We start from the raw sequence: 11,346 nt of genomic DNA, 5'->3' as shown, positions 1-11,346 counted from the left end.
ACCCCAAAAGCAGCTCTGTAGGGTCAAGCTCCTCACAGCTCCTTGCCATCCCCTGTGCGCTCCGTGTCACGGAAAGGGGAAACAGCTCTGCTTCAATTCATTAGGAGCTTCAGAGGGAGAACAAGCAATTGGGATGATCTGTGACTCTCCAGATCCCAAAATTACACGCTGCTCTTACCATTGTCCAGTGGGAGACCTAGATTTGGCTCTTCTGGCATGACAACAAATCTAAACGCAGCTTGCTAATCATGACAAGCTATTTATTTAGCAGGATAAACACAAGCTCTGCTCATCCAAAATCAGTCATCTGAAAGACCAGCCTTCCCAGTGGACCATGCCCTCCATTGGTCTGACCTTGGCTGTTTAAGAATCGTGGATTTCCAGGATGAGGCTCCATAATGTTTGGTTTGGAGGAGCAGTGGAACTGTGCTTAAAGAACATGAAACTTACAAAGGCAAGCTCTTAAAAGATGAGTTGAATTAGGGTTGGTGTCAACATCCATCTTCTGTGACCAAAGGAAGGATGACAAAATAACTTTATACTATTAATAAAACAATGATCATGAGAAGACCCAGACTGGCAGACAGCACTACGGAAAAAAAAAAAAAACAACAAAAAACCACAACAGGTTGTGATTATAAACAACAGATAAGAACCAACTGGGAAGAAAATGTCAGCCTAGAGCCACTGGCAAAAGTACTTATCCAGCTGTGTATTGCAAAAAATCTTGGGAATTTTGCTGGGAGCTCAGGAAGGATATTTGTTAAACAACTGTTCTGTGGTCACACAGAACATCCTTCATGGTGAGATACCCAGGACCAGCCCCAAAACTCAGGCTGTGTGCTGGGATAGTACTTTATTGGGCTTGGAAGATAATTCTAGAGGGAATGTTTTACGGTCAGTGTAAACAGCTCCAGCTCATGCCTGTGAAGGATTTGCATAGCTGGGCAAGTCTCTGCTCTTTGCAGCATGCGGTGCTGGAATTTCTTGGTGGCAGTGCAGACATCAGCGGACCTTGTAGTGCAAAGACACTGAGCCTGAGCTTGTTCTTGGTGAATGTGCAGCTACATATTAGAGATGTAATACCGTACAGAGATATGTTAACAGTGCCTTTGATGCCCTTCCATCCTTGCAGGGGTTGAGACTGGGTGAGCTACAAGGAAAGGAGCTTGAGGAACACTTCATCTCCAAGGAGTTCTCAGCGTGTTTCAAGGCTGAGTTCACGCATGCCCTTATCCCAAGGCCATCCTATCAGTGGGCTTTACAGAGGCAGCAGCTCATTGTGGCACAGGACAGGCAAGTGGAGGTCTCAGAGGAGGAAAGGAGCAAGGGCTATCTTGGATCCTCCTGGGCTCACTGACGCTGTCTAATGTAGGCTGCAAGAGGTGGCTGCTTAAATACAGCACAAGGCTACAGCACAGGATAAAAAGATGGGGTGAAAATGAAAGGTAAACATCCCACATGCTGGGAAGCAGAGATTACTGATCAGTGCCTCTACGAGACAGCCATTAAGCAAAAGGATGGGCTATGTTTGAAGGGGAAAAGCTGCACAGTCCATTCACATTTCAGCTTTTTCATGTTGGCATTTCTTTGCCACATTACTGTCTTAAGAAGAGAGGAAACATTCCAGGCCTGCTCCAGAAAAGAGATAACAAAATTGGCTCAGGTCTCTGCTTCTCCTGGGTTTGCAGGGACTCGTAAGAAGCAGATTTTACTTCCCATAAGCATGCTCAGAGATGTATTTACTCATCTTGCTGTAGCTGCTGCACAGGATTAATTGGGATGATCAGCAAAAGGGTGACTGGAAAGTCAACCATAAAGAAAACACTTTTTGAAGCCCTTTATGCTTTCACAGCTATTGGTTTTCTATTTGGGTTTTATTCATAAGATCGCTGTGACTGCTTCCCTGTGATAGATAGAAACCTCACAGTTCTCTGATGTATTCTTGGCTTTTATGACTACTGGATGAAGGTTGGGCTGAAACCACAGCCATTTACCAAAACAATTCACAGGACTTCTCTATGCAGGATGGCTTTAAACCATAATTGAATATAGAATTGTGTTGCTTTGGCCCTTTTGGCATTAGTTTTAAGTTCCACTTGTTGCATTACCAGTCTGTGCCGTCCCCACAGAAATAAAAGGTGAGGTGCTTTGGCTCTGCTACCATTTTTGTCTCCAGTTTCAGCCATGCCCACCTGCAGAAATAAAGCGCTGCTATTGCTGCCATGAGGTGGGAAAGGGATGGAAATCAGCCGGTTTGCAGTGGTGGCCCCACATCACAGCCCGGGGGGCAGAGCGTCTGATGGGCCGTGGTGCGTTAATGCCAGCGGGATTGCGAAGCAATGGGGACTGTGGGGAGGATGCTTTGTTGGGCTCAGGGGTTCTGGTCACATAGGACACTAAAAGCAAAACATGGCTTGTGCATTTTAGACGGGTGCAAGCTTAATGAATGAAATTTGGCTTGGCTGAACGTGAGCCAGCAGTGTGCCCAGGTGGCCAAGAAGGCCAACGGCATCCTGACTTGCATCAGGAAGTTGCCAGCAGGAACAGGGAGGTGACTGTACTTGGCTCTGGTGAGGCCGCACCTCGAGTACTGTGTCCAGTTTTGGGCCCCTCGCTGCAAGAAAGACATTGAGGCCCTGGAGCGAGTTCAAAGAAGGGCAACAAAGCTGTGAGGGGTCTGGAGCACAGGCCTGATGAGGAACGGCTGAAGGAGCTGGGATTGTTCAGTGTGTAGAAGAGGAGGCTCTGGGGAGACCTTACTGCTCTCTGTAACTACCAGAAGGGAGGTTGTAATGAGCTGGGGGTCGACCTCTTCTCTCGTGTAACAGCAATAGAACTGGAGGGAATGGCTTCGAGCTGTGCCAGGGGAGATTTAGGCTGGACGTTAGGAAATACTGCTTTTCTGAAAGAGTGGTCAGGCAGTGGAATGGGCTGCCCAGGGAGGTGGTGGAGTCACCGAGCCTGGAGGAACGTTTGGATTTTGTGTTGAGGGACATGGTTTAGTGAGAACTGCTGGTGATGGGTGGATGGTTGGACTGGATGATCTTGAAGGTCTTCTCCAACCTTGGTGATTCTGGGATTCTGTGAAACGTGACTCGGAGCACCATAGAGGTGCGTAGCAAATTGCAAGCAGGAGCATGGTTTGGATCCGCACAGCAACCACCACGGAAGACCGCAGAACCGCACGATCACAGCCCGCTTTCACTCCGCCCCGCCCGCTTCCCACGACCCCCCACCCCTAACCTGCCCGGCCCCAACCCCAGCCCGCGCTGGGCCCCACCGGCACGGCCGCTTTAAGGCCGCCCCGCGGCGCATTCCACCCGGCCGGGCGGGGGGTGCCGCTCCCGGCCTGCCCCGCGCCGCCAGCCCCGCCCGCCGCGGCGCGGCCCGGCCCAGCGGCACAGCAGCCCCGCACGGCCGCGCTCCGCAGCGGCCCCGGGCCGAGCCATGGGCGGCGTTGGCGGGCGGCGGGCGCTGCCGCGGGTGCTGGCGCTGCTGGCCGTGCTGGCGCTGCCCCGCGGCGGCGGCGCGGCGATGGACGAGTGCGCGGAGGAGCGGAGCGGGCGGCCGCAGCGCTGCATGCCCGAGTTCGTCAACGCCGCTTTCAACGCCACGGTGGTGGCCACCAACACGTGCGGCACGCCGGCCGAGGAGTACTGCGTGCAGACCGGCGTCACCGGCGTCACCCAGTCGTGCCACCTGTGCGACGCCTCCCAGCCCCACCTGCGGCACGGCGCCTCCTTCCTCACCGACTACAACAGCCAGGCCGACAGCACCTGGTGGCAGAGCCAGAGCATGCTGGCCGGCGTGCAGCACCCCGCCGCCGTCAACCTCACCCTGCACCTCGGTACGGGCCGTGCGGGGATGGGGAGGAGGGGAGGGGGGAAGGGAGAGAGGGGAGCCGCGCCGTGGGACGCCGCTCTCGGCCGTAGGGTTGCGGATGCTGTGTGGGGCGGGGCTCGGTGGTCGCTTTGGTCCCTTGCAGCTCGGGGTTCGGGGACACGTGCGGTGGTAGCCGCGCCGTACGCGATGCGATGCCCGTCGTTGTGCGGGTTGGGCTGGGAGCACGTGGCTTCGTAGAATGGGCTGGGTTGAAAAGGACCGCAATACTCATCTAGTTCCAACCCCCCTGCTGTGTGCGGGGTCGCTAACCACCAGACCAGGCTGCCCAGAGCCACATCCAGCTTGGATGTCCTCGTCCTTTCCTTCTGCTCTTCTTAGAAGCGGCCCCTCGCTTCCCCGATCCCAGTTCCTTTGCCTGAATTCCTTCTCACTGAGACTTCACTGCAGCGATCTTTCCTTTTCCCAGTACTGCCCGCCCTGTCCCCCCGTGACTGAGCATGGCAGTGGGGACGTGCAGACCCCCGGTGCAGCAAAACAGAGCTGTGTGGGAGGGACACTCCCTCAAACAGTGGTAGAAAAGGACACAAAGCAGCACAGTGTGTCTTTAGAGTGCAGCACTTCTGGGCAGGGGGCTGGATTTTCTCAGGCTCGTCGTTTTTTTCAGAGCAGATCCTCCCTTTGCCTTCTTGCAGCTCTGTTACTCTTGCTATCCCTATCCCTGTGCTGCGTGTATCCACCTCTCCTTGGGCTGCTACACGTGTCTCCCCACCTCCTGGTTCCTCACAGACCTGGCCTGGTGTCTGTGCATTGCAATTTCTTGGGCAAGGAAACAGCTACTGCCATCCTAACAGAGGCATGAGCAACGCTGTGGGCCTGTGGCTGTGGGTCCAAACACTGCTGCATGTGGCTCCTTTGGGCATCTCTGCCTTGGAGCTGCCAGTTGTTGGGAGAGATGGACTGCAGGGCTCCTCCACCCCTCTGTTCAGCACTCATCCCTTTATTTGGCTGCGAGGAGAGCGGCAGTGCTGGTTATATACGCGGTCTGCAGAGAGCAGCTCAGAGCACGACTGCCATTTGAAGGCATTTACAAGGAAACTCAGGCAAGGAGCCAGTTCTTGTGCTCAGCTCCAGTCTGATTTGCTGGTTGTTTGCAGCAGAAGAGATTTTTTTTTTTTCTTTAAGAGCAAAAAGGCAGCTTTTTGTAAAGGGTGGACTGCAGAATTTGCCTAATGGAAGCATTCAGCGCATGCAACAGGATGCAGGGAATTGCTGTGTGCCACGAGCGAGGCTGCTGGGTGCCCTGTTGGAGCTCAGCAGGGGGCTGCTCCATGTCTTCTTGGGAAACAGCTGAGAGCATGGGGGGGTTTGTGTGAGCAGATAAAGCTTAGCATCTCTGCTGAATGGTGATTGATTTGTGGGGACAGCGCTCAAGTTGGCACTACGGGGCTCTGTAAAGGCTGGTGGAAGCGCCCTGCAGGATCTGTGGGACTCTCAAACAGCTATGCAGAGGTGGGCTCAACCAGCTTGCCACCTTCCTTCTGTAAAGGCTGCTTATTGCCCAGCATCATTCACCTGGGAGAGCCCTGCTGCTCTTGCACTTGGTTGGGAAATCCCTGGGAGCTGTGCTGGGGCTGGGCTGGGAGCGGCTCGCCCAGCGCCCGGTGCCTGCACTGCGGTATTTGTGGAGCCCCGAGGGGACTCTATTTTAGTTGGTCTCACAAAGGCTTGATTTACATTTTGCAGGTTTCAACATGAGGAGCGAGGAGATCAGGCTTCGCATGGCCAGCAGTTGTTCAGTGCAGTTATATAAAGCAGCTTTAAAGCTCTTTATCGCTTCCCTCATACCCTTTAAATTCCTAAGTTTTCTCCCATTCCTCTGTCCTGCACCTTTTTGGGATGCTGATGCCACTGAGGCATTCAGGAACGCTATCCATGGCGGCACACTTATTTTAGGGGATGGAGAGAGCTGGAGTTGGCTGGTGGCTTAGTTGCAGAAATAGCTGCTATTTGTGCTCGCCCTGTGTCGCAGGAGAGGTTCATCACTGGCTTTGATACAGCCAGTGACTGCTTTTGCAATCCCAAATCTTGGGAACTTTGCAGCTTGGAACTCTTTGCTTGCTGAACAATGTGTAGTTTGCTCAGTAGCATTTCCCTTGCAAGTAGCATCCCGGGCTGCTGCCTCGTGGGGGGATGAACGTGGATCTGCAGGCAGCACGGGGACAGCCACCTCCATTGTGGAGGAATGGGCCTCTGGTTCCCAGGGTTTGTAAACTGTGGTGTAAAGAATGTAAATGCAAGACTGGGAATGTTGTCTGACACGGTGCAGCTCTGTGGTGGGGTACAGCTCTGTCTGTGGGGAACGATACATCCCTCGCTGCTGCCGGACTGAGTGTTGGCGTGGAAAGGTTGCTTCAGAAAATAACACGGGTTTTGTTACGTCCCTGTAAACAGTGGAAATCTCTGTTGTCCCGCTGCACAAACAGGAGCGTGTCGGTTTTTCCCCCAGGTGCTTTACAGGCTCGAGGTGAGGGGTGAGTGGTGGTGCCTGTGCTGAGAGCTGTGGCATTACCGCCTGCCCTGTGTGAGGCCCTGTGAAGAGCACGGCCCATTGACATCCATTTGCAAAGAGTGTCCTTGGGACGGCCCGTAGCATCATCCCTTGAGTGACCTGGCTTTGAGAGGACTCTGTTCATCTTTTCTATATGCTGGAGTAGCCTATGAAAACAGATGTGTTGTGAATTGTGTTTGCTGGCTGCTTTCCATGCTGTGGGGTTGGGATGTGGGCTAGAGCTGCTGTTAGCCTTGTGGGGGTGGTCTTTGGGGTGGAAGCATACATTCCTCTGGCTTTTTCCCTCTGCAGAAGCTTGGAAAATGGTGAAAACCCGTCAACTGTAAAAAGAAACAGAAGTTATATTTAAATTCAAGCACCCAACCTTGTTCTTTAATCTCTTTTCCACTGGTCCAGGCTTGATTGAGAGATCATCTAAAAACAACAGAAGCCCCTGAAATGTGGTGATCTTCACCATTTTGTTTGGAAACTGGGTGGCAAAGCTTTCCTGGTTTCCATGCTTCTACTTGTTGTAGATATTCCGATGCGATAGTCATCAAAGAGATGTTTCCAGTGCTAATCACGCCTGCAGTCCTGACACAACACAGCTGTGTTCGCTCGTGGAGAATTTCAAAATTTCCTCTTTCAGAAATAGTATCCAAAAACTATTGTTGGATTTTGTGTGTGTGTGTGTAGGTGAGCCAGTATGGTCTTGTATATAGGAAGCAGAACTCCAGATAGCTGTAGGATCTCTGTACGTTTGGTTTTGGGCGCTGCTGTTTCTGTGGGGGAAGGTGTTTGTAGGGATGGTACGTTGAGATCTTGCAAAGACACAGGATTTGTGGATTCCTGGGGATTTCTGTAGCATTCTGGTCTTTGTTGCAGAGAGAAATGCTTGGAGAGCTGCTTATTTGTGTTGGGTGCCATGTTCTACTGAAGCAAACCACCAGGACCCTGCTCGGTGGGGATGGTTGTTCTCAGCACCTTGGTTGCTCGCGTGTGGCTGTCTGCAGGGCCTGCTCCCTCCCGTGCTGCAAGGCCGAGCGAGCTCTGCAGAGCCTCAAGCTGGCAGCACTCCAGTTCTCAGCAAATTGCTTTCATCTTGTGATTTATTTTCTCAAGGTCTGCTTTCTGGCCCAGCCTCTATTGGCCCTGAGGAGCCGCGGTTTCTGCCGTGCGCCCAGCACCTGGCACACAGCTACAGGGTGCTGCTGGGGGGGGGTAAAGTGCCTGCATCCCGACATGTTCTGTTGTTAAAACAGATTTTCTTTCCTTTCCTCGCGTGTTTCATTTCGGCAGTGCAGTTTTGGAAAGAAAAATCTTGCTAATCCTCTTTGAATTAAGAGGTGATGTTGCTCGTCAGGGGCCTTAAGCTAATGGTTGCACTCGGCCTCTTCAAAAGGGAATAAATGGGCCCTTTTCTTCATACTTGTTTGTGCTGAGCTTGTGAGGGGTGGGTGGGAGAGTTTAGTGGTGGTGGTGGTGACCTCATGGAGACCGATGGAAGGGAGAATTGCTCCCTTCTGGAAAAGCCTTTCTTGATCTCACAGTGTTAAATAGGCTCGCTTGACTTAAGTGACGTTTTTTCTTTTCTGAGGACTTCTGGGGTCCGTTTCTCGTTCTGATTATTTATAGCCCTTCCATCTGCAGCCCTTGACGTGTCCATCCTGTGGGATTTGGCTGTGGGACTCTCTTCCCGGCAGCTCCTGGGCCGGGTGAGGGGCAGCCCTTGGTGGGGCCGCACCGCCTCCATCTTTGGACACAGCCTATGTGTGGGTGTGCAGCCTGCATTGCTCGCCTCTCCTTTCTCAGCTCCCTGCATCCTGCCTGGGCCCCTCTTGTCCCCATATCCCTGTTCCTGATGTGTGTGGGCTGTGCATTTAGGGGTCCCTTCCCGATCTCCCACTTGGTGAAGGGCAGCCTTCTCCCTGCTTCCCTCTCAAAATTTCGACGAAGGGATGCCGGGACGGAGATCCATGGGCACTCTGCAGGCATGAGTTAACTGATTAAATTACCAGCATTACACGAGTCACTGCTCTTCTGCTTTCTAAGCAGAGTGACTCTGCGTACATCTGTACGTACACACCACCTCTCTCTCATCCTGAATGGCTGTTGGCTGCTGGTAGTTTGTCAGTCTGAACACATGGAGCTGTTTGTTGCGGTGCCAGAGCCCTTGACTTCTGGTTAGGATGGACTGTGGTTTGGGGAAGGGCTGCTGTTTCAAATACCTCAAGGAAACAATGGCACGGCTTGCAGAACGACACATCTGCTACTGCAGTGCTCTAAATTGTGTCACTTACTATCTTAAAAAGGTAGTGATGGTCCTAAAAAAGTGCAACTTCTCCATTCCTGGATGCATTTCTTTACGCTGGGGAACCGGGGCTGCTGGATGAGGACAAGGCTGCTGGAAGCTGCCTCAGTAGATGGAAGAAACTCTTACTGACCCTGTGTTCCCTGGCATCTCTTGTGAAGGCCTTGCTGTGTCACCATGAGTCACCACAGACATCTCCACTCCCCTGGCAGCTGCCAGTGTCTGGCCCAGAGCCTCCAGGATGGGATTGGGTTGCTCATAGAGCTGGGGCAGCAGGGAGGAGTGGTGCTTGTGGCATTGCTGGCTGCTGGGCAGCTTCATGTGTGTTCTCCATATGTCCATCCCCAGCAGGGGAGCTGTGTAAGAGTATAGCATCACAGAATCTCCAAGGTCATTCAGTCCAGCTATCTGCCTATCACCAACACTTCCCACTAAACCATGTCCCTCAGTACAGCATCTAAACATATTTCCATGACAGCTTGGAAGATGCTGGAAATCCTGAACTCAGGGGGGCTTTGGGGTCCCTTTCAACCTAAGCCATTCTATGACTCTGAAAGTTGGAAAGGAACATCAGATTTTCCCAAATCAGGTTCGTTGAGTTTTTGTGCTTTGTGCAAACCAAAGCACGACAACAACAATGCTGCTGCTTGATAACAAATGATATTTTGCTCCTGATTCATTGCACCTTACAGTGGTGCCTGAGAACTGGAGCAGCTGTGATGCAGCTGCAGCCCTGGCTGTTTGTGAGCGCGGGGTTACAGCCCTTGTGAGGTGCTCAGACGAGTCGGAGGAGGGATGGTTTGAGTTTTGGGTGCACTTGAAGTACTTGGCTCTGGTCTTTCCCTACTTACTAACCAAATGGATGTTTATTACTGCCAAGGATTTGGGTGTGCTGTTGCAGCAGTGATGTGGTTTGTGCTGCTGAGGCTGCTCCCTGCACGCAGTGTCACTTGAACATGGAAGGGGCCAGAAGTCTTTATGGGAAGCTCGGTTCTTCCTATTGCAAAACCTCATACCGAATATTTCTCCTCGTTAATTTGTCCGTGAATTGATTGCCTTTTTCATGTCATCCAGATGGTCTGTTTTGCAACTTCAGGGGCTGTGGCATGTTCTTTTGTTGAATGCTTGGTGGAAAATTAACATGCTGCTCTGGCAGATGGGAGGGACCCTGTCCTCTGGCCTTTCTGTCACGCAAATCCAGCTTTTCTCTTTCTCCCCTACCCCTAAAAAGTCTACATTAACTTGAAAACAGTGGGAGGGAATTAAATGTGTTTTGAAAGGGTGATCCCATGGGTAGGAGTGGTATTGAGTGCTTACACAGGGTATAGAAAGGGCTTGTGGGAAGAGAGGTTGTTCAGCAAAATGAATGGCGTTTAGAGTTGTTAATCTGTGTCATTAGCACTGTATACCAGAAAGTTTAAACTGTGCCTGACTAAATAGCACGAGTCTTTGAAATTCACAGCAGTGCTGGCAGCCCCGCTGGCTTTTATCCTCTCTTGCAGCACCCTGCCTGCTCCAGCTGTTGTGCCCAGCATCCTGCGTGCTCCACATCCCCAGTGCTCCCTCGTTTCCACCGCCGAAAACCCCCGGAAAGCCATCTGTGGGGAACCCGCAAGAGGTTGACTTGAAGAGACCTCAAGAAAGCAAGTTGGTGTTGCCATTGGACCCATAGAGTGAAAGTGAGCATGAGAGGGAGCAGAGGGCACACCTCACATCTCTGCTCCGTGTGCATGGTTAATGTGACACAGGCAAACTTTATCACCCCCTTCTGAGGAGTGATGTGTGTCCAGACTTGCTCAAGAGATCTGTTGGTCACAGTGCAGCAGTTTGTACTTCTGGAGTGGTGTGTACACCAAGAGGTGTGTACACCTCGTTCAGGTGACGGCGCTGGCTGCCTGCAGTGCTTTGAGTCAAGCCTCTCTTGAAACAGGTGGCAGCCATGTCTCAGCTATTGCTTTTCTCTTGGTGGTTTCTGGATGGCATATTTTGTCACAGGTAACTCAGCAGAAAAGGCTATTGATTGCTAAAAGGATTTTGTAAAACTGTTAAGGTTGGAGAAGAACATTAAGGTCCCCACATCCAACCCCACTGTGCCCACTAACCACATCTTCCAGTGCCACATGTGTTTTTTGAACACTTTGAGGGATGGTGACCCCACCCCACCGCCTTCCTGGGTAGCCTGTTCCAATGTCTTACTACTCTTTCTGAGGAGAAACTTTACCTAATTTTGGTTGTCAACACCCCTTGAGGATTTTTCTTAAATACAGTGATTGCTCACCAAGTGATGCTCAGTTACCTCTTGGGTCAGAAGTGGCAGTTGCTCTGAGTTGTGCTGCAAGCATTGTGCCACCTCCAAAATAATGGTTGCCCCTCTGTGCAGTTCTTCCTTTGAAGAAGGAAACAAAAGAATGGTAGCTTTTGGAAGTGTTCTGCCCCTGAGGATAGCTATTGGACCACTTCTGCTTTCTGAGTTGTCTGGCAAGGTGGAGAAGATGATCCTCCCGTGGTGGTGCTGTAGAGTGAAGCATCGAATTCTGTCGTAACACTTAATTATCTTCCCATTCACCATCCCTGGAGGTGTACAAGAAACGTTTAGATGTTGTACTGAGGGACATGGTTTAGTGGAGAAATACTGATGGTA

At 51.8% G+C, this 11,346-nt stretch overlaps 1 protein-coding gene across 1 annotated transcript in view; it reads left to right on the top strand.

Annotated features, from left to right (window-relative positions):
• Nucleotides 1–3,349: 3,349 nt before the first annotated feature.
• The window catches only part of LAMC1 (laminin subunit gamma 1), a 49,444-nt gene continuing 41,447 nt past the window's right edge, over nt 3,350–11,346 (top strand). The window contains exon 1 of the mRNA XM_085232314.1: nt 3,350–3,850. Within this exon, the coding sequence (XP_085088440.1) occupies nt 3,451–3,850 (400 nt within the window). The 5' untranslated portion in view covers nt 3,350–3,450. The remainder of the gene's footprint in view (nt 3,851–11,346) is intronic.

This window comes from Meleagris gallopavo, chromosome 10 (genome assembly GCF_905368555.1).
Source record: "Meleagris gallopavo chromosome 10, MGAL_WU_HG_1.1, whole genome shotgun sequence".
Classification (NCBI taxonomy): Eukaryota; Metazoa; Chordata; class Aves; order Galliformes; family Phasianidae; genus Meleagris; species Meleagris gallopavo.
Note: the sequence above shows the minus strand (reverse complement) of the source record. Positions and strands in the feature narration are given on the sequence as shown.